This window comes from Nilaparvata lugens, chromosome 13, assembly GCF_014356525.2.
Source record: "Nilaparvata lugens isolate BPH chromosome 13, ASM1435652v1, whole genome shotgun sequence".
Lineage (NCBI taxonomy): Eukaryota > Metazoa > Arthropoda > Insecta > Hemiptera > Delphacidae > Nilaparvata > Nilaparvata lugens.
Genome location: NC_052516.1, coordinates 9,912,543 through 9,939,403, shown reverse-complemented (window position 1 = coordinate 9,939,403; position 26,861 = coordinate 9,912,543). Strand labels below are relative to the sequence as shown.

Genomic DNA, 26,861 nt, shown 5'->3' with positions numbered 1-26,861 from the left:
GTTGTGTGTGTGTGTGTGTGTGTGTGTGTTGTTGTGTATGAGTGTATGTGCGTCTGCGTACACGATATCTCATCTCCCAATTAACGGAATGACTTGAAATTTGGAGCGTAAGGTCCTTACAATATAAGGATCCGACACGAACAATTTCGATCAAATGTGATTCAAGATGGCGGCTAAAATGGAGATAATGTTGTCAAAGACAGGGTTTTTCGCGGTTTTCTCGAAAACGGCTCCAACGATTTTGATTAAAGTTATACCTGAAATAGTCATCGATAAGCTCTATCAACTGCCACGAGTCCCATATCTGTAAAAATTTCAGGAGTTCCGCCCCATCTATGCAAAATTTGATTCTAGATTCTTAATTATCAAGCTTCATATACAATTTAAACAAAAAATTTCGAGTGGAATAGATTGAGCATGAGAATCTCTACAATTCATGTTCAGTAACATTTTCATCTAAAATTGAAAATAAACTCGAAAATCGAGAAAATGTGATTATCCATGCAAACTATTGGCAACTGTTGCATTAAATGATTCACTATGAAGAGATAGCAGACCTCGTGTGTCTCCAGCGTTATTACCCTGTCACCAGCTGGCTCTAATCTTTGAATAGTAGACTTGAGATGCGCGGGAACACTAGCGTCAGGTGATCAATTTTCATAACGGAAAGGAAAGTTGTGTGAGTGCGCCACAACAGATTTTTATAATAATCTTTATTTTCTCATTTCTATAATATTGAAAACGTTTTTCCTTGACGAAGTGAAACATTCCTAAATAATTCAAAATAGCTGAAACTTTACACTATTATCTCTTCCTTTTATTTTGTGTTTAATTTTCTAGTTTTTAGAAATTCAATTTAAAAGTGGACTGCGACAATTTTATGACCTCAGCTGTTTTAAAGTCTAGAACTTAGCTGAATCCCGAGCTCGGAAACCGGCCCTGAAATTTCAACCATAGTTCTGTGTTGTATATTATGAGCATAAAGAAAATATTTTTCTCTATGGTATGACATAATAAGAGCTGTTTTAAGCTTTAGATGTCTTTTGAACATTTCAATAGATTAGAATTTTACTGTAATTATGTTGTCTATATTGAGCAGTCTAGAATACGAATCTATTTTTGGAGGCGAACTTAGTATACTTTTTTACAATTAACCCTTCCTAAACCACGGTAGTATATTTTCAAGCGAGTAAATGAATCATTCTTAGTTTTGGATTCAAATTTCTGCAGCTCATTCAAACATAAGACATCGGAGACTTTGTTGGAGTTATTTTGAATGTATGTAACTTAGCCGCGTTTACACCAGAGCTATCAACAAAATGTTAATAACTTAATCCTTATAGATTCTATTAGATTGAGCTTAACTTATCATACACATGATGAACGTATGTGTTTATCAAGTTCCGTTCAATCTAATGGAATCTATAAGGATTAAGTTATTAACATTTTGTTAATAACTTTGGTGTATACGTGGCTTTATACTGTAGGTCAATTTGTCAATCTGTTCAACATAAAACTTGTTTCAAACCTACGTGAAATTTGAACGCCTTTTTATACAAACGGATAAATTCCAATTTAGAAACATCTTCTTGAGTGTGATACCCCATCATTTCTATGTTCTATCATCAGAATACCTAGGCTACCAACCTAAAAATTTCTATAGGTTTTAACAAAGCTCTATATCCTCAAGTTTTTCAAGCCCTCCACTTCAACCAAGGGTAGTGTATATAGTTTCCTATAAAGTTTATACCATCCTTGCACTTTAACTACGCATTTGACCATTCATTATTAATACATTAACTCACATAGGCTACTAAAAAATATCAAGTACAAAAACATAGCTTACAATACTGGGAACATATTTTTACAACAAATTAATTTACAATATAGTGAGGTCCACGTTATAATGGCAGTGTTTGATTAGCAATGGTATTGCTATCCTTGTCTATCATTCAACAAAGCGGAGAACGCTATCTCTTTCTCGCTTTGCTCTGTTGCCAGATTGTCTTCCAACAATGTAGAATTGATAATTGATTAACAAAATATTTCATCTTAATTATGAAAATTCATTATGAATTTATTGAAAAATACAATTTCTTGCTAAATAAAATATAATTGATTATTTTAAACGAGAATGAACTGTTAATATTACATCTATAATCAGCTACCGTCTATAGAAAGCATTGACAAGACAGACCTGAATCAGCTACCGTCTATAGAAGGCATTGACAAGACAGAGGATCGGAAATCTGTATCAGCTACCGTCTACAGAAGGCGTTGAACAGACAGAAGATCGGCAACGTTGTTCTCCTATCTTTCTCCACTGCCATTATAACTTGGACCTCACTGTAGTATAATATACTATTCTTGCACTTTAACTACGCATTTGATCATTAATTATAATACATTAACTCACGTAGGCTACTGAAAAATATCAAGTACAAAACCATAGCTTACAATACTGTGAACATATTTTTACAACAAATTAATTTACAAGTGTTCGAACTACTAACTATAATAATCATAGATTAAACTATTCAAATTTACAACATAGATATAGCCTACGAACAAGCTTTGAAGCTAGAAACTAGAAGATATACAAACAAGCTTTCAAGCTAGAAATTAGAAGTTTGGATTGATTGAACCAGTTCCAATTAATAAGTTGTCTTTTGAGACTTGGTTTATCTTATTTACAACTAAATATTCAAAAATGAACAAACATTTTGACAGTCTTTCAATATATAACTTAGACAAAAATGTTTTAACAAGTCCGATCACAATTTTGCTACACACCTCGTGGAGAAAATACATCAAATAATTCATAACAGTGTGTAGAATTGATTAATTGTTTACCCCTCTATTCAAATCACGATTTATGAATAATTCAAGCCAAGTTCTATCTGGGTAGTACTCATCCAATTTCTTCCCAAATTCACCATAAAATTTTCAATAAGATCGTCTATGAACACTTTTTGTAGCACTTTTAATACTCGGTTTTTAGAGGTTTTTCCGTCAATTTGTTAAATGTTTTTGCACAGAACGTGAAATAATATCCTATCACTTCCCAGTCTTGTAGATCACAAGAAGTTTTCGAGATCACTTGAAACTTTAGTTTGTCCAAAAACTACGTCCCACGACTATTTGCTTTTGCAATAGTTTCAGCTAAGTTATTCACAATCTATCGTCAAATTGCAATTTTTGTTTTGTTTTTGTCTCTTGGTGAGTGTATAGCCTATGTGCATATGGTACTAGTGTAGCAGATACACTAGTCCTGGTATGTCAATTTCACTTGTCAGAAATATACATCGTTAGTAGACAACTGTCTTCTAACTTTGAGAAATATATATTTGTTTGAGTGTATCACGGTTCAATTATTGGGCTACATTGAAATTGGGCTACCTTCATTTTCCACCCTTATTCAAGAATTAGTCCACAATTAATCACCCAAATTATCATGATCATTTATGTCTCATAGTTTATTAGTCCATAATTCCATAGCCCAATAAATTTTCCCTCAACTTTGCAGAGCTGAAAATGATCCAGTTATAATAGTATGAAAACATCTCCATTACCATCCCATTCCTATTTCTAGTTTACCTTATTTTCCCTCTCCATATCATTTCGATGATGTACTTATTGTATAAATCAATAAAGAATTAATTTTATTTATGTTTTGTCCCTGTGAATAGGTCAATGGGTTTGTCTCATGATAAGATTTTATCAGTTCATGGATCAATTATCAACAATCAAAACTCCCTTTTCTATTCATCTCTGTTAACTTCAATAATTGTTTAGTCTCACAGCGAGTTTATATTAATTAGTTTATGGTTCAATCAAAATTGTCTATCACCATCATTCCCACTACTTTATTTTCTTTTTGTGTCCCTTTTTAACTTGTTCTATTGTTGTGACAACTTTTCTAGTCGTTTCTATCAAATATGAATATCTAAGACATCAATAATCTTCACAGCAACATAGATAGTTTTCAATTGTTCTGTGTCAAATTTCAATTTGAAACTAAATTTGGAAATTGAAGAAGCTTTGGGCAATAGCCTGTTTTTTATTTTCCGATCCTTGTATTGTTTTCGCTGACCTAATAAGTAAATTATATTATCAGATTCTGGTTCAATTAAACGTGTCACCGCCACTATCCATTCTTGTTTTCTCTTGCAGTGGATTTACATTTATTAGATTTTTGTTCAGTTTAAAATTGTCACCAACATTATTTGTCCTTGTTCTCAAAACGTTTCTGTCCCCGCGATTAGTTGAATAGTTTTGTCTCGATGTGATAGTAGCCTATATCAATCAGTTTCTGGATCAATTCAGCTGTTCCCCACCACCATTGTTATTGACCTACCCCCATATTTAGCCTATTCCCCTACCTCCATAAATTTATTCTTGTTTTAGTCTTAGCAACTACTCAAATAGTTCCGTTTCACAATGAGTGTGTTTCGGATGGACACGTTAAGCCGTCGGTCCCGGCTGCCTGAAAAAGCAGTCGTTAGGTCATGTCAGAGGCCCTGAAATTGATCAGTTGCGACCTGAAAACTCTGACACTAGACCTGAGCCAGTCAGGTCACTCGATATTATTATTATTACAATGAGTGTAGCCTAGATTAATCAGTTTCTGGTTTGATTAAAATTGTCGCCCCCACCACTGTCATATTTATTTTTTATCTTGTATTTGCGACTACTTAGCCTAAATCGTTTTATCTCACAGTGAGGGTAGCCTATATAAATCAGTTTGTGATTGAATTAAACTGTCCACAACCCCCACCACTGTTTATCCTTGTCTTTGTGACTAATTAAATCATCTCATAGCCTAAATTAATCAGTTTCTGGTTCAATTATCAACATAATTACCCACACCACCACTATTTATTCTTGTTTTTGTCTTTACTGCGACCAGAGTTAGTGTTGTTCTCATCGTTGTCACTGCCGCTAGTGTTGTTGTTGGGGTTGTTGTTGTTATTGGCGCCCGCTCCGGTGTCCGAGATGCCAGCGCCGTCAGACTGGCGCCGCTTTTTGCTGCTGCCATGCTTGTCGTCGGCCCCACTCTGACGCCGGCTGCGGCGCTTGCTGAACGACACGCTGAACGGGAACGGCTTCTCGTCTTCGTCGTGCTTCTTGAACCAGACCTGGAGCAGGCGGCGTAGTCAGATCTGCGTCCGGTGTCGCGTCAGCAGAAACTCTTGCAGTTCGTAGTTGTTGTTGTCTGAAACAGACGGTAGAATGTCGTTGAGATGCGTGATTGAGGTAAAATTCTTGCAGTTAGTAATATAGAAATGTCGTTGAGATGTAGGCCTATAATTGAGGAAACATTCTTGCCGTTCTTGGTTGTTGTCTGAAACAGACAAAAAAATGTAGTGAAGATGCATGCTTCAGTTCAGGGCTCTCCAACCTACGGCCCACGGGCCACATCCGGCCCGCGGATGGATTTTGTCCGGCCCGCCGAGAGTTATTGCAACAGATTTTACAAAATATATATATATACACATTTTTGACAACAACTTTGAGTTCAGTACTCTTCTCTTACTAGCCACTCCATTTCTTAATAAGTGTAAAATTAGCTGTAAACAAGCAGCGATCAACCATTGTGAGATATTAGCAAATGGTCTGCACGGACTGTACATGTCCCTTTTTGAACGCTACAAGGAAGGTAACTTACTTCCATTTTACAGTTCTCTCCCAGAAAAAGACTTCAAAAATATAAAAAACCATGCTCGAGCTATGTTTTCTCTTTCTGGATCTACCTACAAGTGTGAGCAGACATTTTCAGAAATGAAGTTTGTTAAATCCAAATACTTTCTTGTCAGATGAACATTCGAAATCAATTTTAATGATCGGAACCACAAAGTTTGATCCTAAATGGGCGGAAAATTCAACTGGAAAAAAAATTCTCACTAAAAATGAGTATTCTCTTTTAGCATGGTAGCTTTTTATAAAGTCATGCATTGTCAAGTTTTCTGATGAGCTTTTTACACTCAATAACTTGGACTTTGTATTAGAATTAAATTAATTGGTTTGTTTCTTCCTACTTAAACATACTTAAAACTCCTCATATTATATAATAATTGTACACCCCCCAAATCTCCCGTCGTGTGTGTCCCCACAAGTCAAATTCCACGTACATCCTTGTTATTGGCCCTCCCAAGAATTAACAATGTGGCCCTTGGATAAAAAAGGTTGGAGACCCCTGCTTTAGTTATTGGGACTGAGAGGGTTGCAGGGAGATGTTAAGAACAGAAGTCTTGTGGATGACCCCTATTATATTCTCCCTGGCACCCAGCTGAGACGTAGAGAGTGGTGTGGCCTTAACCGGTTCAGGATGCAGGTGGGAAGGTGTGCTGAGCTGACGACAGCATGGGGATACATCTCTGACCCTCTGTGCCAATGTGGACAAATTCAATCAATGAACCACCTGATATCTGAGTGTTGACAATACTCATATCATGGAGGGCTGACTGATGTTCATGCTGCTGGACAAGAGGCTTGCCAGTGGCTTCAGAACATACTGGAGTCTTCAAGACAGCATATTAAGTGTAAAATTATTATATGACCTTGGCTTATAAATGCATAAAATGCATTTGATTGAGATGAATTCTCATAATAATCATGATATGATACAGAAAGAATTCTTGCAGTTCTTAGTTGACGGTTTCTGAAACAAACAGCGAAATGTCGTGTTACTCATAAGTCAACATAATATGAGACAGATCAAATTCTCGCAGTTCGCAGTTATTGTTGTCTGGAAGATGAAGATAGAAGAGGATAGATGATAGATGATAGATGAAGATAGAAGATGAAGAGAACTCTTGCAGTTCTTAGTTTTTGTTTGAAAGAACCAGAAGCATGACATGGTACTGATAAATTTAAATGATAAACAAGATATGCTACAGATTGGACTCTTGCAGTTCTTAGTTTTTGTTTGAAAGGAACAGAAAAATGAGATACATGATTGAGATGAAACTCTTGCAGTTAGTTGTTGTTGTCTGAAACAGACACAAAAATGTCGTTGAGATGCATGATGAAGATAACATTCTTGCAGCTCTTTGCTTTTTTATCAAAGAGTCAGAAACATGTCGTGATACAGATAAATTTACATGATATAACACGAATTGAGTTCTTGCAGATTTTAGTTGTTGTTGTTGTCTGCAACACACACAAAAATGTTGTTGAGATGTTTGCTGGAGATAACATTCTTCCAGTTCTTGGTTGTTGTTTGAAAGAGCAAGACATATTTCGTTTAGATGACTGTATGATGAATATAGAATTGTAGCAGCTCTTAGTTTTTGTGTGAAAAACCCCCAGAAACATGTCATGGTTTTAATGAATCAGGCTACATGATGAACATGATATGATACGGATAGTTCTAATATTTCTTGCTGGGTGAAACAAAGAATGAAATGTCGTGATACCGATAAATTCACATGATAAACATGGAATGATAGGGATGAAATTCATGTAGCTATTGTTGTCTTAAAGGAACACGAAAATGTCGTGATACAGAAAAATTCACATGATACACATAGAATGATAGAGATGAAATTCTTGTATCACCATTGTTGTCTGAAACAAGTAGAAAAATGCCGTGCTACAGATAGATTTACATGCTAAACATGGTGTGATATAGATAGAATTCTCAAAATACATAGATGGAATAGTTTTCTAGTTGTATCTGAATCAAACAAAAAAATGTCGTGAGGATGTATGATGATACAGATTAAATATTATTGCAGTTCGAATAGTTTTTGTCTGAAACAAATAAATGTCGTGAAGATGCTTGATGAAGATAACATTCTTGCAGTTCTTAGTTTTTGTCCGAGGGAACCAGAAACATGACGTGATACTAATAATTTAAATGATGATCATGATATGAACAGATGGAATTCTTAAAATAAATAGATATAAAAATAAAAATGTAATGTCATGACTTGAAAATGGCATAAATGTTGAAACATGTTGTGATAAAATAATTAAAAAAGGGTACTGAGATTTTTATTTCTCTTTCTAGTTATATTACAAGTAGCCCTATACAGAAAAGAGATAATAAAATGGAATTCTTAATTCTTAGTTGTCTGAAACAGACAGAAAAATGTCGTTGAGATGCATGATCAAGATAAAATATTATTGGAGTTCTTAGTCTGTTGTCTGAAACAGACTGGAAAATGTCGTTGAGATGCATGATTGGGATAAGACTCTTGCAGTTGGTAATTGTTGTTTGAAACATAAATAGGAGAAAATAATATAGATCAGAACTTTTCATACAGAGACAAATCTCAGTCAGCTTCTTTGAAGCTCAACAACTTTAGAAATAAATGATAGATAAATCGATGTATTATACCATAGCCACCTGTAATACAAGGCCCTGGCCTACGATATTGCAACGTCGCAGTGTAGGCCTAGAATTTAATACATGATTGGTGGAAAAGATCAGCTTGTATTTTTTTAAATCTTTTTCACCAATCATGTATTAGATTCTAGGCCTACACTGCGACGTTGCAATATCGTAGGCTGGGGGCCTTGTATTAGAGGTGGCTATGATTATACTGATAAAATGAAATAGAACTTGACTGATTAAAAATGAACCATTTTCCTGAGTATTGAGTCTAAACTGGTCTGTTTCAAAAATATTAGACTGTATTCATTTATTCAAAAGTCTTCCTTCCTGCTCCTTATTCTTTGAACCGCCCAAAATGTTAGGCCTACAAGGCTCACACTCTCGTATTGTGAAAAACCATCTTCAGTTTGGTTTGAATGGTTTAAATCAACAAATGAGTCTTTAGAGTGACGTTATATCATCAGCCAATGAGAGCGCGTTGTGGGCGTGGACTTGTAGAGAGTGTAAGCCTACTCGCACGTGATTGGTCGGCGTTGTATCTCTCAGCTTTCTCACTCTCTCTCTCTCTCTCTCTCTCTCTCTCTTTAGGGTTGTGTGGCAGAGAGGACCAGGAGTCCTAACTCCGCCCGGGGACGCGAGGTCCACATTAAATGGCATTCTAGAAAGGTGGGAAAACGGCGTTGCCAATTCTCTGCCTTCCCAATGCCTTCTATAGAGGATAGCTAATACCGTTATCTGATATGATATTAACTGTTCATTTTTGTTCGAAATAAATAAATATATTTCATCTGTCAAGATTTTCCATTGATACATTTTCAAAATTGATATTAAAATTGTTAAATTAACTATTAGTTCTGTGAACAGTAGACCTCATGCAGTATTCTCATCCACAAGACTTGTGATACTTAGTATACTCAGATACTTAGTATCTGATTGAAACTATAGACCTTATGGAAATACAGCAATAGACTGGCTTCTCCACACATCTGTGTAATCACTTGTCAGCTGATTTATGATGAATAATTCTATAGTCTGATTTTTACTCTAATATTGGCGTATGATGGAGGCTCCTTTTTCCTTTTATATTATCCTTGAAATGCAAAATTTCCGAAAACCTTGTATATACGTCGACGCGCATTTAAAAAATGAACATAACTATCAATTTTCATGAAAATCCATTACCGCGTTTCGCCGTAAATGCGCAACATATAAACATTTAAACATTAAGAGAAATGCCAAACCGTCGACTTGAATCTAAGACCTCACTTCGCTTGGTCGATTATATTTCTACATTGTTTGAAAACTATCTGGTAACGTTGTGGAGCTAGAAAAGGATAACGCTATCTGCTTTGTTGAATGATCGAGAAGGATATCAACATAAATATCAATTGAATAACTGCCATCATCACGTGGACCCCACTAGAGAATTTGTCACTCTATGAAAAGTTTTGGCCTGTATTATTTTCTCGGCAGTAGCTAATAATTTGTTGGTAAAGCGCTGTGGTATGAGAAACTTTGACTGGGCAGAAAAAACGATTAGAAAAGTTTTCAAATTATTCAGAAATTCGGGCTGCGCGTCTCTGCGTGTAGTTTCAGGTTTAACTCACTGAGTTCTGTTCATCGCTTCACGAGAAAGATGGGTGGGTTGCCAAACTTTGTAGGCTTATCAACGTGAATTATTTCATGAAAAAAGTCCCTCGCGGAAGAGTTTGTCTCTTCCCTTCTTCAAAAATCTGGTGGCGCACTCACACAACTTTCCTTGCTCATTGAACTGTAGGCCCCATTCTTAAACGAGAATAATCTAGGGGAATAACATAATGACGATTGGTGGCAACATACGGTATTTCAAACTACGATCAGACTTCTGTATATGTGTATATATAATATTGTTTTCAGAGTACTTTTTCCTTTGTGTAAATTGTGAAATTCGATGATTTTTTTCAAAAGTCGTCAAAACAGCTGTTCTACAGATGAAATATCTCGACTAGCCTATGTGTTCTTTTTATGAACTGCTCTACCTACCTACCTCATGCACGAGAAGGAGGTTACTAAGTCCATTTCTCAAGGATGGGGTGGACCCCCCATTAGTTTCCCAGAAAGGAGACTCATGCCAGTTGATAGAACTGGTAAATAACTATACAGGGTATTAATTTGAAAAAAATCGGTCAAGTCATTTTTGAGAAAATTGTGAAAAACATGGTTTTTTAGTTATTATCCGCCATTTTTCTCAAGAATATTACGGAGCTCCTGCAATTCTCCCAGAAATGTGACTCATGTCAGTTGATAGGGCTTACAAATAGCTATCCATGGTATGAATTTGAAGAGAATCTTTAGAGCCGTTTTTGAGAAAACCGTGAAAAACATGGTTTTTTAGTGATTATCCACCATTTTTCTCAAGAATATTACGGAGCTCCTGCAATTTTCCCAGAAATGAGACTCATGTCAGCTGATAGGGCTTATAAATAGCTATCCATGATATAAATTTGAAGAAAATCGTTAAAGCCGTTTTCGAGAAAACCGTGAAAAACATGGTTCCTTAGTAATTTTCCGCCATTTTGAATTCAATTTTATTGAATTTCTTATTGTCGGATCCTCATGGTATAAGGACCTTACGTTTAAAATTTCAAGTCAATCGGTTGATTAGGAATGGAGTTATCGTGTCCACAAACATACACACACACACACACACACACACACACACACACACACACACACACACACACAGACCAACACCCAAAAATCATGTTTTTGGACTCAGGGGACCTTGAAACGTATAGAAAACTCGATATTAGGGTACCTTAATTTTTTTGGAAAACAATACTTTCCTTACCTATGGTAATAGGGCAAGGAAAGTAAAAATGGTGGAATACTTCTCGAAAAAATTACCCTTGGAGGGTTTGCTCCCTTATTTTTTTCAAAATGTTGGAATTTCTCATGAAAGAACCATTTTCACTAATGTGGATAATTCCTTTCCTCCTTTAAAATCAGAAACCTTCAGAGAATCGGCAACGATGTTATCCCATGGGTTAAGTGGAAGAAGGGGCTCTTTCTGCCCCAATTTCGCCCACATCAATTTTGATATTACTAGCAGTTCTGTGAACAGTAGACCTCGCGCAGTTATAAACCACAGTCTCCTCTAATACTGTCCATCAGAGTAAACTCTGTCCTGTCCTGTCGTGTCGGCGAGATATCGGTGTATAAACGACTTATGGCTGTTTGGTTTGTTTTCATCGACAATGCTAATAATTTGATGTAAACAGCTATGCTGCTATCATCAAAAGCTTACCGAGTTGAAAGCAGAGAAAGTCGGGAGAAAAGTTATCAAAATAGTCCACACAACAGCTGTGTTTACAATTAGTTAAATTGAGATATTGAATTGAATGCGTCATTTCATGCAATTAATAGTCCACACAACAGCCGTGTTTACAATTAGTTAAATTGAGATATTGAATTGAATGCGTCATTTCATGCAATTAATAGTCCACACAACAGCTGTGTTTTCAATAAGCTACATTGAGATATTGAATTGAAAGCGTCATTACATGCAATTTATAATCCACTCGACATCTGATCTATGATGAATAACTCTACAGTCTGATTTTTACTCTAATATTGGCGTATGAAGGAGGCTCCTTTTCCTTTTATATTATCCTTGAAAATTCCAAAAACCTTGTATATACGTCGACGCGAAATTAAAAAAGGAACATACCTGTCAAATTTCAAGAAAATCTATTGCTGCGTTTCGCCGTGAATGAATATAAACATAAATAAAGAGAAATGCAAAACCTCGATTTGATTCTTAGACCTCACTTCGCTCAGTCAATAAAGTGTAAATAAAAGGCCATACAATCAAATGGTTTGATACAATCATACCATACAATCAAATTATTAAATAAAAGGCATTCACCTATCTATCTTTCTCCAATGCAAATTATGATGTTAACCTGACTATAGGCAACCAATGAGTGTCAGCTAGATATGTTATTGAAAATCATTTATATCTCCCTTAGATTGTACTACCCTGAGAATTAAAAACCATATTCATATGGTTTTTAACATTTGAAAACCAATGATAACAATATTCTAGTTGACCGAGCGAAGTGAGGTCTAAGATTCAAGTCGACGGTTTGGCATTTCTCTTAATGTTTAAATGTTTATATGTTGTGCATTTACGGCGAAACGCGGTAATAGATCTTCAAGAAATTTAACAGGTATGTTCCTTTTTTAATTGCGCGTCGACGTATATACAAGGTTTTTGAAAATTTTGCATTTCAATGATAATATAAAAGGAAAAAGGAGCCTCCTTCATACGCCAATATTAGAGTAAAAATCAGACTATAGAATTATTCATCATAAATCAGCTGACAAGTGGTTACACAGATGTGTGGAGAAGCCAGTCTATTGCTGTATTTCCATAAGGTCTATAGTTTCAATCAGGTACTTGTGGATGAGAATGCTGCGTGAGGTCTACTGTTCACAGAACTACTATTATAGCTGGTTTCTAGACAAGTAAATCATATGTTAAGCTTCAAAAATTAAAGCGTGCGTCACTATGAAAGTTCTTGGTAATACTTTCCAATCATGACATACAGTGTTTTCAAAACTTGAAGTATGCTTGGCTAAATACGTTCTTGAGAATACGTTACGGGGGTTTTTGGAAATACTTCCCAATCATGGCCCACAGTGTTTTCGAAACTTGAAGTATGCTTAGCTAAAAACGTTCTTGGGATTACTTTACGGATGTTTGTGGAAAAACGTCAAAATCATGGCCCTCAGTGGTTTTAAAACTTAAAACTATGCTTGGCTAAGAAGATTCTTGGAAATACTTCACAAACATAGCCCTCACAGCACACTGTAGTAAATCACACAAGATAATATTTCATTTCGAAGCTTGCTGAACGCTAATTAGCTACACAGAGTGGCGCAATGATTTATTTGAAACGGCAATAAAGGCCAAGCGCTTTGCTATGGCTACAGCTGGGAATTCTCGCTACCTTTCATCTCTCACTCATCCCTCTCTCACTCTCTCTCAGTGGGAAGGATATTTTTAATATTCTTTCCGAAGAATGGACATTGATATGTCCAAAGCTCCACCAATTTATGTAGATGCATAACAATATAATTGTCTATAGTTATTATATTACAAATTACTTTTTCCTCCACCTACTGTCTAAAGTACTTACTTTACTCCCTGAAACATAATACTAAAGTGTCACTTTTTCGCTCTAGGTAGTAAAAAACAGAAAAACTCCCTAGGGAGTAAAAGTGACTCCATTTAAATAAAATGGGAAGCATCTCTATTAAAAAAACTTACATGGTAATAGGTTAGAAGGTCTAAGCTCAGATGAGAAAGCGTAATAGAGGTGTCTGTCATTGAGTCAACTGAATTCAATACCACAACCAGAAATTTGATCAACTCATGAAATAAATGTTTGTATGATATTATATGCTTAATATTGGTAGACAATAGAAATTTATACAATTTTTAAAATGTTTTATTCTATTCAAAATACCAGCCAACAAATATTTTTGATCTGCATTCTGCAATTCAAATCTGGAGTCAGCCATTTTTGGTAGCTCAGCTGATATGATTGTTACAACTTTGGCCGATAGATAGCGCAATCAGCAGTGCCTATCAGACGACCGGTTTTTAGGTTTTAGTTTTTAGGTTATGTTGTTAGGAAACATTGTCACCAATACGTAAGTTATTAGAATGATTTAATTTGCAGTTTCTATAAAAAAATGTAGATGGAGGAAAAATGTTGTGTACATCACGAGCGAAAAATACTTTTGTCTCCCTCAGGAAAATTGTTGCCCTCGGCTTCGCCTCGGGCTTCAAACTTTTTCCCTCAGGGAGAAAAAGTTGTACTTTTCACTCTAGATATACAAATAACTATTTCATATCATATACAGTTCAATAATTATTTTCTTAGTCTATATTATGTAAATTCATCTATAATTTTGCTGTATTGTAAGCTATTGTATATAAGTGTATAAGCCAGTATATATTGTAATCTACATAAATAAAGTACTCAATCAATCAATCAATATGTCTCTCTATCCCTCTCTGTGATCCTCTCTGTCTCTCTCTCTCTTTCTTCTATTTTTAATATTCTTTCCGAATAATGGACATTGATATGTCCAAAGCTCCGCCAATTTATGTAGATGCATAACAATATGATTATTATCTATAGTTATTATATTACAAATTGCTTTTTCATATCATATCAGTTCAATAATTATTTTCTTAGCCTATATTATGTAAATTCATCTATAATTTTGCTGTATTGTAAGCTATTGTATATAAGTGTATAAGCCAGTATATATTGTAATCTACATAAATAAAGTACTCAATCAATCAATAAATCTCACTCAGTCTCTTCAGGGTTGTGTGGCAGAGAGTACGTGGAGTCCTAACTCCGCCCTAATAAAGGCATATAATCAATCAATCAACATCTCTCTCCACCTCTCACTTTTCATCACTCTCTGTGATCCTTTCTCTCTTTCACTGTATCTTTGTCTCTTTAACTCTACTCTCTCTCGCACTCTCTCACCTCCTCTTCCTTCACAACCACTTAGTTCTCAATTTGGCGGAGAATTGTAGCACACAAGAATTTCAGTAATTTCGGACGACTGGCGGATTCAATTATTCAAAAGCCCTGTTTCAATGCACTGCTACACAGGGTGGCATGCCAATTGACCGATTCCCAAACGACCGAAAAGCTATATTTTCCCAAACAGCCGGAAACTAAATTGTGTTTTCGTTGTACTAGTCAATTAGGTTTATTAGTGGATCATAGAGAATATCCAGGAATGGAGAATAATTATTTTCCATAGAATATCCTTTCCAAAATAGTGGAGGTTTGGTCACATCAATGTTTCAGACTGATAGTCAAATGCTTTCGTTGTAATAGTCAATTAGGTTTATTAGTGGATCATAGAGAATATCCAGGAATGTAGGATGAACATTTTCCATAGAATATCCTTTCCAAAATAGTCGAGGTTTCGTCACATCAGTGTTTCAGACTGATAGTCAAAATTATCTCAATGTATTAATTATTGGATACTAGCAGGTAACCCGTGCTACGCAAGAGTCAAACTGGAAAACTTGACGAACTAAGAACTTGATGTACTGAAATATTAAATTATTTGAAATAGGCTTATAACCATCCTCGGTAAATCAAGATTCTATATGCAAAATTTCAAGTTAATCAGTCCAGTAGTTGAGACGTGATGATGCGTCATTCGTGAAATTCCTCTCCTGTGTATAAGCCAATTCTGTCCTTTATTATAGTATAGATTTTGTAATATACTAGTAGTTCTGTGAACAGTAGGCCTCGCGCTCAGTGAGTTACATTGACCTATTGTTATGTTTTCTCAAAAATTAATAAATAATTTATCAATTAAAAATGTCTAGAAAAAATCCTAAATAAACATAGAGCTTTCCTTCCTATATCGTACCGTGACGTGTCGTCCCGGAATGTGAGTGTGAGCGCTGTTATCAGGTCTGGCTGCAACTGTCTACAACGTTGATGGAAAGATACAATTTTCAAGATGTTCGATGTTTTTGAACGGGTAGTATTTTAGTCAACTGTCTACTAACGTTAATGGAAAGATACATTTTCAAGATGTTCGATGTTTTTGAACGGGTAGTATATTATAGTCCACTAGACAGCTGATTTTTGATGAATAATTCTATAGTCTGATTTTTACGGTAATATTGGCGTATGAAGGAGGTTCCTTTTCCCTTTTATATTATCCTTGATATGCAAAATTTCCAAAAACCTTGTATATACGTCGACGCGCAATTTAAAAAGGAACATACCTGTCAAATTTCATGAAAATCTATTACCGCGTTTCGCCGTAACTGCGCAACATAAAAACATATAAACATTTAAACATTAAGAGAAATGCCAAACCGTCGACTTGAATCTTAGACCTCACTTCGCTCGGTCAATTAACTCAAATATCCTTGCAGTAGCAGTTTTCAAAAGATCTTCTGCATGTATTGATTTCTACAAAAAGAGAGTTAATTGACCTAATCAAAACAATATAAAAATCTTGAAGTACCCTTTATTTTTTAAAAACTTTAAAATAGTTCAACAACCAGTTTCGACCCTAACTTAGGCCATTTTCAAGTTGAAATCTAGTTTTTTTATTTGACCTTCTTTAAAAATTTCTATTAAAATTGAAATCTCTTTTATTCAGCCTCAACTTGTCTAATCCATTTCAAAAAGAATATACTTATATGGTAAACTCTTGAATTGTGAAGAACTTCTAACATCAGATTGGCTTGAATGGTATGGCTTAACAAAATCGAGTAAATCCAATGACGTAATAACATCAGACAATTGTGGGCGTGGCTGTTAAGAAAGCGAAGGCCTACTCGCACGTGATTGGTCGACGTTCAAACTCTCAGCTTTCACCCAGTCTCTCTCACTCACATTCTCGCTCTCTCTCTCTCTCTCTCTTCTGGTAGAGAGTTAGTGGGGAGGATATTTTTAATATTCTTTCCGGAGAATGGACATTGATATGTGTAAAGCTCCGCCAATTTATGTAGATGCATAACAATATAATTATCTATAGTTATTATACTACAAATTGCTTTTTCATATCATAAATTCAATAATTATTAATCAATTATTATTGAAATCAATAATAAGTTCAATAATTATTTTCTCAGTCTATATTATGTAAATTAATTTATAATTTTGCTGTATTGTAAGCTATTGTATATAAGTGTATAAGCCAGTATATATTGTAATCTACATAAATAAAGTACTCAATCAATCAATCAATCTCTCATCAAGTTGTAGAGGGGCGTTCAGTGACTGCTTCTCTCTCAGATATCTATTCTCTATTAGCAGTTAACCCGTGCTCCGCAAGGGTCTAATCAAAAACTTGACAAACTAAAACTTGACCTACTGAAATCTTGAAGAGTTTAAAATGGGCCTATAACCATCCTCGGTTAATTAAGAATCTATATACAAAATTCCAAATTAATCAGTTGAGTAGTTGAGACGTGATGATGCGTCATTTGTGAATTTCCTATCCCCTACGTGTATAAGCAAATTCTCTCCTTTATTATAGTATAGATTATATATTATATTAATGAGATCCACAACCCGTGCGAATCAATGCATGCTTCGAATGTTTAGTAATTAATCAATGTTTATCTGGAAACCCTCCCTGATTCTTGAAGGATTAAAAACTCAAACTCTTGAAGCAAACTTGATAACCTGATTCTTGAAGCCTGATGCAAATTTAAAACCTGATTCTTGTTTGATAAATGAAAAAACATCAATTTTTTCTTATAATAATAGCTCAACTTGCAATACACAACATGAGATAACAAAGCTCTTTCTCCACTCATTTTATAGCAAAGAATACCACGATAGGAAAAAGATACTGCACATGTATTATTATAAGTCTCTGATACCAGTAAACCACTTTTAGAAGAACTAGAATAGGTTCTTAAACTAGAATAACTACTGTTGTTCCCTCGCAGTTTGTCCAATCATTCTCTGTTTACTTTATCTAGTTTAATGGAGCCTTATTTGTCTTTCATTAGAAACAGTCTTCTGAGAACTACAGCCTCATTCTACTGAAATGAAACTTTAATTAAAAATGGAGTTTTCATTATACTGGGTACCTAGTATATATTCCAAGTATAGAATTGGACAAAGTATATAAACAACATGGCAACGCTATAGTGTATATCCTTTAGTTTTTATTGACCGAGCGAAGTGAGGTCCAAGATTCAAGTTGACGGTTTGGCATTTCTCTTAATGTTTAAATGTTTATATGTTGCGCATTTACGGCGGAACGCGGTAATAGATTTTCATGAAATTTGACAGGTATGTTCCTTTTTAAATTGCGCAGGTTTTTGGAAATCTTGCATTTCAAGGATAATATAGAATGAAAAAGGAGTCTCCTTCATACGCCAATATTAGAGTAAAAATCACACTATAAGAATAATAAATTATTCATCATAAATCAGGTGTAGAGTGGATTTTGAATTGCATGTCATGACGCATGCAACTCAATATCTCAATGTAATGTAACTTGGTAAAAAATCAGTAGCTGTGTAGACCATTAATTGCATGCCTCATTTAATACAATTTTTATGCACTATAGTGAGGTCCACGTTATAATGACAGTATTTGACTTTAACTTTCATGGTGCTATTCTTGTCTATCATTCGACAAAGCAGGTAGTACTATCCTTTTCTAGCTCCGCAACGATGCCAAATCTACTTTGACAATGTAGAAATATAATTAATCAAGGCAGAGAATAGGCAACGCTCTTCTTTTATCTTTATCCATTGCCATTATAACGTGGACCTCACTATACAATTAAATGAACTATTGATTGCGTGCAATAACGCATGCAATTAATAACTAAAATAACATAGTATCGTCTCTCGACCTTTCTCTGCTTTGAACTCGGGCCGTCCTGTTGCCAGTATGTCTTGAAGGAGATTAGCTTTTGACGTTAGCATTTTCGATACACCAACCCCAACAGCCATTACACGTTTTCACACCGATATTTCGCCGACACGACTTACTGACAGGATTTACTCTGATGGACAGTATAAGAGGAGGCTGCGGTTTATAACTGCGCGAGGTCTACTGCTCACAGAACTACTAGTTATACTAGTTCTGGGTACATAGTATATGTAAAGAGTTGGACGTAGTATATAAGCAACATGGCAACGTTATAGTGAACATGCTTTAGTTTTCATTAAACTGTGTACTGGGGCATATATTTATAGAGTTGGACATAGTATATAAGCTATATTGTAGCTGTAGTAAACCTTCCTTTGGTTTTCATTATACATGGTACACAGTATATATGTATAGCATTGGACATAGTATATAAAGCTACATGGCACCGATATAGCATAGAATAAAACAATCGTATAGAAGATTTCTCTGGCTATAGTAAACCATACTTAGTTTTCATTATACTGGGTCCAAGTATATATGTGTATCATTGGACATAGTATATGAACGACCTGGCAACGCTGTAGTGAACCATCCTTGGCCAAATAACAGACTAAATAATCAAGTTTGTGCAATCATCATTCGTTCCATTTTAGAGGCAATCCTGTTGCATTATTTTTTAAAAGGAAGTCTATTCCGGGCCCGGAAATAAATTTACGGCAGGATTTTATTGGACGAGTGGAGGAGAATTAAATTTTTTCAGTATCTCCGCCCCTGCAACTCAGACTTATGTCCTATTTTGTGTCTGCTCGTAACTCCAGTCTTGAATAATGTGGGCTTGGAACAGGGTTTCATGAATTTCTTGAATAATGGGGGCTTGGAGCCGGATTTTGGAGGGGCATAACTCCTGAATTTTGTGGGGTGCTGAAGTTTTTGGTGATATCGTTATTTTTGCTGGAAGGTCACTGCTAAGTTTTACCATAGAAAAAAGAATACTTTTATAATATACTAGCAGGTAACCCGTGCTTCGCAAGGGTGTTTCTTAAAACTTGACGTAATGAAATCTAGAAGAATTCAAAATAGGCCTATGTACAGTGAGTCAGTCATTCTATCAGGGCTCGAATAATTTTGAAATTTTAATTGAATGAAACTGGAAGAATATAATTTCTTTATGTAGATAACAACACCTTCATTGAAAGACATATTGCATGCGTTTTCATATTGCCGATACAGCATTGATGAAACTGTAGACGTTTATTTAGCATTTGTCTCAAAAATTGTTCTAGCTGAAAAATTAATAATCCATGCCACGTGTAGGCCTAAACATTGCATCAGGAAAACGAAGTTTCAAAACTATGTTTTCCAGGTAGAAAGCAATATAGAAACTGATGTTTCTTTTTTAGCTTCGACCATATGATTTGGTGATTTTTTTAATGAAATCAAATGTACCATTAATGAAATTTAAACATTAATTCTGAAAAATCCAGTAGGAAAATTAAAATTTGGGCTTCCAGGTGCACTAGATTGATATTTTTAGAATCTATGTGCAAAATTTGGAGATCTAAATCATTCCCGTTTTTCCGGTATGCAATCCACAAGTTGACATGTTTTGATGCGAACAAACGAACACACGAACAAACACAACCCTACTCTCTCTTATTATATAGATATCTCTCTTAAAAGTAGACCATAATAATTATAATAAAAGAAAGAATTGGCTTATGCACGGAATGGGAAATTCACGAATGACGCAACATCACGTCTCAATTACTGGACTGCTTAACTTGAAATTTTGCATATAGATTCTTAATTTACCGAGGATTTTTATAGGTCTATTTTGAATTCTCCCAGATTTCAGTAAGTCAAGTTTTTTATTTAATTGCGGAGCATTGGTCACCTTCTAGTATGTAATAAAAATAAATTTGAAAGAAAAATAGCACAAGAACTACTTTATTATTTTTTCTGCCAATGTTATTACATTAGTGTCATTTGCATTATAAATAAATAAATAGATAAATGAATAAATTATAGATGAAAGATGTTTACTAGAAATTGTAGTTAACCAACTGCTGGAATTTTATGACTGTATAACAATTATTTCAAATTTATTTCTGCTATTTACTTCTTCGGTCAATATTTGCAGTAGCAGAAGTATTCAGTTCTATTTATATAGATTTAATTGGATTTTTGAAATTTTTATTATACAGTAGTAATAAAATACAATCTCTGATTTCACGCACTGACAGATCACAGACAAATCAAGTAAACGGTTTTAAATTACAGACAGGTTAAACTAAGATCAAACAAACGGGATTATATTATTAGACTATTTATAGTGATGTCTACGTTACAATGGCAGTGGAGAAAGATAGGATAACGACGTTGCCGGTAATCTGCCTTGCCTCTGCCTTCTATAGATGTTTGCTGATACCGTACATCTGATATAGAACATTAACTTTTCACTCATGTTCAAATACCTTACCTCACCTTATACGCAGGTTTTTACAGCATATTCGCCATTTCCCGCATATAGCACTCAAATGAACAATCAATAAAAACCTTTCTGTTTCAAATAAACAATTATATTTTATTCATGAAGAAAATATATTTCTCAATGATTGAATAATGAATTTTCATTATTGAAATTAAAAAAATCTGGTGTGGCGCACTCACACAACTTTCCTTGCCGTTATGAAAATTGGTCACCTGACGCTAGTGTTCCCGCGCATCTCAAGTCTACTATTCAAAGATTTGAGCCAGCTGGTGACAGGGCAATAACGCTGGAGACACACATGAGGTCTGCTATCTCTTCATAGTGAATGATTTAATAGAATCAACAATAATTTGCAATTGAATAATCACATTTTCTCGAATTTAAAGCTTATTTTCAATTTTAGGTGAAAATGTTACTGAACATTAATTGTAGAGATTTTCATGCTCAATCTACTCCACTTGATTTTTTTTGTTTCAATTGTATCTGAAGCCTGATAATTGGTAATCTATCTTCATTGATGGGGCGGAGCTCCTGAAATTTTTACAGATATGGGACTTATGGCAGTTGATAGAGCTTATCGATGACTATTTTAGGTATGAATTTGATCAAAATCGTTGGAGCCGTTTCCGAGAAAATCACGAAAAACCCTGTTTTTGACAACATATTCGCCATTTTAGCCGCCATCTTGAATTGCATTTGATCGAAATTGTTCATGTCGGATCCTTATAGTGAAAGGACCTTAAGTTCCAAATATCAAGTCATTCCGTTAATTGGGAGATGAGATATCGTGTACACAGACGCACATACACTCATACACACACACACACACCACACACACACACACACACACACACACACACACACACACCCACCACACACACACACACACACACACACCACACACCCATACAGACCAATACCCAAAAACCAGTTTTTTGGACTCAGGGGACCTTGAAACGTATAGAAATTTAGAAATTGGAGTACTTTAATTTTTTTCGGAAAGCATTACTTTCCTTACCTATGGTAATAGGGCAAGGAGAGTAAAAATTGTTAATCAATTCTATTTCTACATTGTTATAAAACGATCTGGCATAGTTGCGGAGCTAGTAAAGGATAGCGCTATCTGTTTTGTCGAATGATAGACAAGGATAGCAACATTAAATGTTAAACAAATACTATGCCATTAAAACATGGACTTCACTAGTTGCCAAGGTTCTTACTACTTGTTATAGTATTCTAATTTGTAATTCAATTGTTTTTGATGAATAAATTTTATTTGATTTGATTTAACTATAGAAAAACGTCTTTAAAATACGATTTAGATGTAAGTTCCCTAAATATCAATCGGGTGGTTAAGATGCTGGATAGAACCCCTTGAAAAACACAAGGGTGCAGTTGACTTTGACTAGAATATCACCTTGACCTTGACATGACCGTGACTTGACCTTGACTCGACCGTGACTTGATCTAATCTTGAATCCAGCCAGGCTCAACTTGGTCGCTATTATTCCTTTTTTAGTGTTCAAGCTTCAGGATGAGAGGGAATTGGGCAAAATTGCCTGAATATATTATTTAGCCAGCTCATGAGACGATGCCGCACTATTACCTACCTGCCTCAATCAGCGCTAAGTCTCCAAATCTTCTTCTTCTTCTTCTTCTTCTTCTTCTTCTTCTTCTTCTTCTTCTTCTTCTTCTTCTTCTTCTTCTTCTTCTTCTTTCTTCTTCTTCTTCTTTTTTCTTGCTTTCTATCCAGTCCCGACTACTATATCGTTAAATTGGCTCCGATCTTAAATCTGCTGCAAGAAGAAGAGAAGAAGAAGAAGAAGAAGAGAAGAAGAAGAAGAAGAAGAAGAAGAGAAGAAGAAGAAGAAGAAGAAGAAGAAGAAGAAGAAGAAGAAGAAGAAGAAGAAGAAGAAGAAGAAGAAGAAGAAGAAGAAGAAGAGAAGAGAAGAAGAAGAAGAAGAAGAAAGAAGAAGAAGAAAGAAGAAGAAGAAGAAGAAGAGAAGAAGAAAGAAGAAAAGAGAGAAGAAGAAGAAGAGAAGAAGAAGAAGAAGAAGAAGAAGAAGAAGAAGAAGAAGAAGAGAAGAAGAAGGAAGAAGAAAGAAGAAGAAGAAGAAGAAGAAGAAGAAGAAAGAAGAGAAGAAGAAGAAGAAGAAGAAGAAGAAGAAGAAGAAGAAGAAGAAGAAGAAGAGAAGAAGAAGAATAAGAGAAGAGAAGAAGAAGAAGACGAAGAAGAAGAAGAAGAAGAAGAAGAAGAAGAGAAGAAGAAGAAGAAGAAGAAGAAGAGAAGAAGAAGAGAAAGAAGAAGAAGAAGAAGAAGAAGAGAAGAAGAAGAAGAAGAGAAGAAGAAGAAGAAGAAGAAGAAAGAAGAAGAACAAGAAGAAAACAAGAAGAAGAAGAACAAGAAGAAGAAGAAGAAGAAGAAGAACAAGAAGAAGAAGAACAAGAAGAACAAGAAGAAGAAGAACAAGAAGAAGAAGAAGAAGAAGAACAAGAAGAAGAGAAGAGAAGAAGAAGAAGAAGAAGAAGAAGAAGAATAAGAGAAGAAGAAGAAGAGAAGAAAGAAGAAGAAGAAGAAAAGAAGAAGAAGAAGAAGAAGAGAAGAAGAAGAAGAAGAAGAAGAAAGAAGAAGAAGAAGAAACACGAAGAAGAAGAGGAAGAAGAAGAAGAAGAAGAAGAAGAAGAAGAAGAAGAAGAAGAAGAGGCTATTTACCGAGGAGGAGTAGAAAGAGGAGGAGGAGGAAGTAGAAGAGGAGGAGTAGCAGGAGGAGGAAAAGGAGAAGGAGCAGGAAGAGTTTGGTTGGGATCTGAATGGAAATAGCATGAGAGATAATAATAATAATAATAATAATAATAATAATAATAATGATATTAATGTAAGTTAACGTCGTCTCAGCGGTGAACGCTTTTCATCTGAATGTCGTGAAATTTTGTTGATTCCGAAGAAATGGAAGGTAATGAGTAGGAATAGGAGAAAAAAGAAAAAGAGGATGAGGATTAGAAGAAGAAGAAGAAGAAGAAGAAGAAGACAGAATATGAGGAAGGAAAAAACATGTAGGAGGGAAGAGAAAAAGTTCCTCTTACTAAGTACGGACGAATGCAAGGGAATGGCAGAAAGAGAAGGGAGAAGAACGAAGGAAAGAGAATAAGAGAAGTAGGAGGACGAAGGATATATGAGGAAAGCAAGAAATTAAGACGAGGAAAAGGAAGAATCATAATAAAATCGGAAGAAGATAGAATGATAGTAGGATGCTGATGATGCTGCGTCTGATATATTCGTATGGGTCATTTCGTTTATTGCTCTGACGACGTTTATTGAGGTTTAAGACCCGTTTCTGCTTTTAAAGTGCCCACAAAGGATTGTGGTTTGCTTGCTTTTTCGGATTTTTCCCCTTTCCTTGAGGGGGTTTTGTCAAAAGCCTCGCTTATGGGCATCTGATATCATAGAGAGTAAAAAAGTGAAAAGAGAATACGCTTATGGGGATCTGATATCAGAGAGGGAAAAGTGGAGAGAGATCATATCAAAAAGAATAATTTAAGAGAGTGAAAAAGTAAATCGAGAATAATATCAGAGAGGATGCTAAGCTGTGTTATAGCATCCATTCTAAATATAACACTTATCCTACCCATTCAAATTTTGCTGATAGTTATAAATGCCTCTTGAAATCGCAAATGTAGACATTCTTGACCGAAGCGAAGTGAGGTCTAAGATTCAAGTCGACGGTTTGGCATTGCTCTTAATGTTCAAATGTTTGAATGTTTAAAAAACATTAACATATGTTCATATGTTGCGCATTTACGGCGAAACGCGGTAATAGATTTTCTTGAAATTTGACAGGTATGTTCCTTTTTTAATTGCGCGTCGACGTATATACAAAGTTTTTGGAAATTTTGCATTTCAAGGATAATATAAAAGAAAAAATCTGGTGTGGCGCACTCACACAACTTTCCTTGCCGTTATGAGAATTGATCACCTGACGCTAGTGTTCCCGCGCATCTCAAGTCTACTTATAAACAAAGATCTGAGCCAGCTGGTGACAGGACAATAACGCTGCAGACATACGAGGTCTGCTATCTCTCCATAGAATCAACAGTTGCCAACAATTTGTAATTGGATAATCACATTTTCTCGAATTTCAAGCTTATTTTCAATTTTAGGTGAAAATGTTACTGAACATTAATTGTAGAGATTTTCATGCTCAATCTACTCCACTTGATTTTTTTTTCGTTTTAATTGTATCTGAAGCCTGATAATAGGGAATCTATCTGCATTGATAGGGCGAAGCTCCTGAAATTTTTACAGATATGTGACTTGTGGCAGTTGATAGAGCTTATCGATGACTATTTTAGGTATGAATTTGATCAAAATCGTTGGAGCCGTTTCCGAGAAAATCACGAAAAACCCTGTTTTTGACAACATTTTCGCCATTTTAGCCGCCATCTTGAATTGCATTTGATCGAAATTGTTCGTGTCGGATCCTTATAGTGAAAGGACCTTAAGTTCCAAATTTCAAGTCATTCCGTTAATTGGGAGATGAGATATCGTGTACATAGACGCACATACACTCATACACACACACACACACACACACACACACACATACAAACCAATACCCAAAAACCACTTCTTCGGACTCAGGGGACCTTGAAACGTATAGAAATTTAGAAATTGGGGTACCTTAATTTTTTTCGGAAAGCAATACTTTCCTTACCTATGGTAATAGGGCAAGGAAAGTAAAAACGGGAAGAAAGAATACGCTTATGGAGATCTGATATCGGAGAGAAAAATGTGAAGAGAGAATGATATCAGAGAGAATAATATCAGAGAGTAAAAACGGGAAGAGAGAATACGCTTATGGAGATCTGATATCAGAGAGAATAATAAAATGTAAAGAGAGAATGATATCAGAGAGAATAATATCAGAGAGTAAAAGAGTAAAGAGGTAATAATATCCGAAAGGGTGCAACGCTTTGTTATCGCATTCATTATAAATATAACACTTATCCTACCCATTCAATAATGCTGAAAGTTTTAAATGCGACTAAAAATCGCAAATGTAGACACTTTATATTGAGATTCACTCTCAGGCCCGGTTGCACAAGAACCGGTTAAATTTTAACCGTGATTAATATTTTACGAGAACCAATCAGAGATGGCCTTTTTGATGTAACCAAAATTACAACCGAAAATCCATTGCCTTAAGAACTTTTATCATGGATAGAGCACTATCATGGAGATAGTATACTACATATACATGGAGAGAGTATTCTCTTTGAATATTCGATCACTGTAGTTTACTATAGTGAGGTCCACGTTATAACGGTAGTAGAGAACGATAGAACAGCGTTGCCGATTCTCTGCCTTGCCACTGTCTTCTATGGAGGACTAGTCATCAGGCTCGCTTCGCTCGCCATATCCGTCTAGCAAGGGAGCTCCGCCCCCTGGACCCCCGGCTGGATCGTCCAAGAATGAGATCAGCAGGCGAGCATTTTTCATTTGAGCATTTTTATCATATATTAGGACAATCCAGTCGGGGGTCCCAGACTAAACGTCTGGCTAAACGGATATGGCGAGCGAAGC

The 26,861-nt window shown here is 35.3% G+C and overlaps 2 protein-coding genes across 3 annotated transcripts in view; one reads left to right on the top strand and one right to left on the bottom strand.

Annotated features, from left to right (window-relative positions):
• Positions 1 to 26,861, top strand: part of LOC111056347 (pseudouridine-metabolizing bifunctional protein C1861.05) — a 416,552-nt gene that overhangs the window by 44,836 nt on the left and 344,855 nt on the right. The gene's annotated exons all lie outside the window — the stretch shown is intronic.
• The window catches only part of LOC111045954, a 342,136-nt gene continuing 317,520 nt past the window's right edge, over positions 2,246 to 26,861 (bottom strand). For both annotated transcript variants that reach the window (XM_039439778.1, XM_039439777.1), the window contains exon 10: positions 2,246 to 5,215. In XM_039439778.1, the coding sequence (XP_039295712.1) occupies positions 5,157 to 5,215 (59 nt within the window). In that variant the 3' untranslated portion in view covers positions 2,246 to 5,156. The remainder of the gene's footprint in view (positions 5,216 to 26,861) is intronic.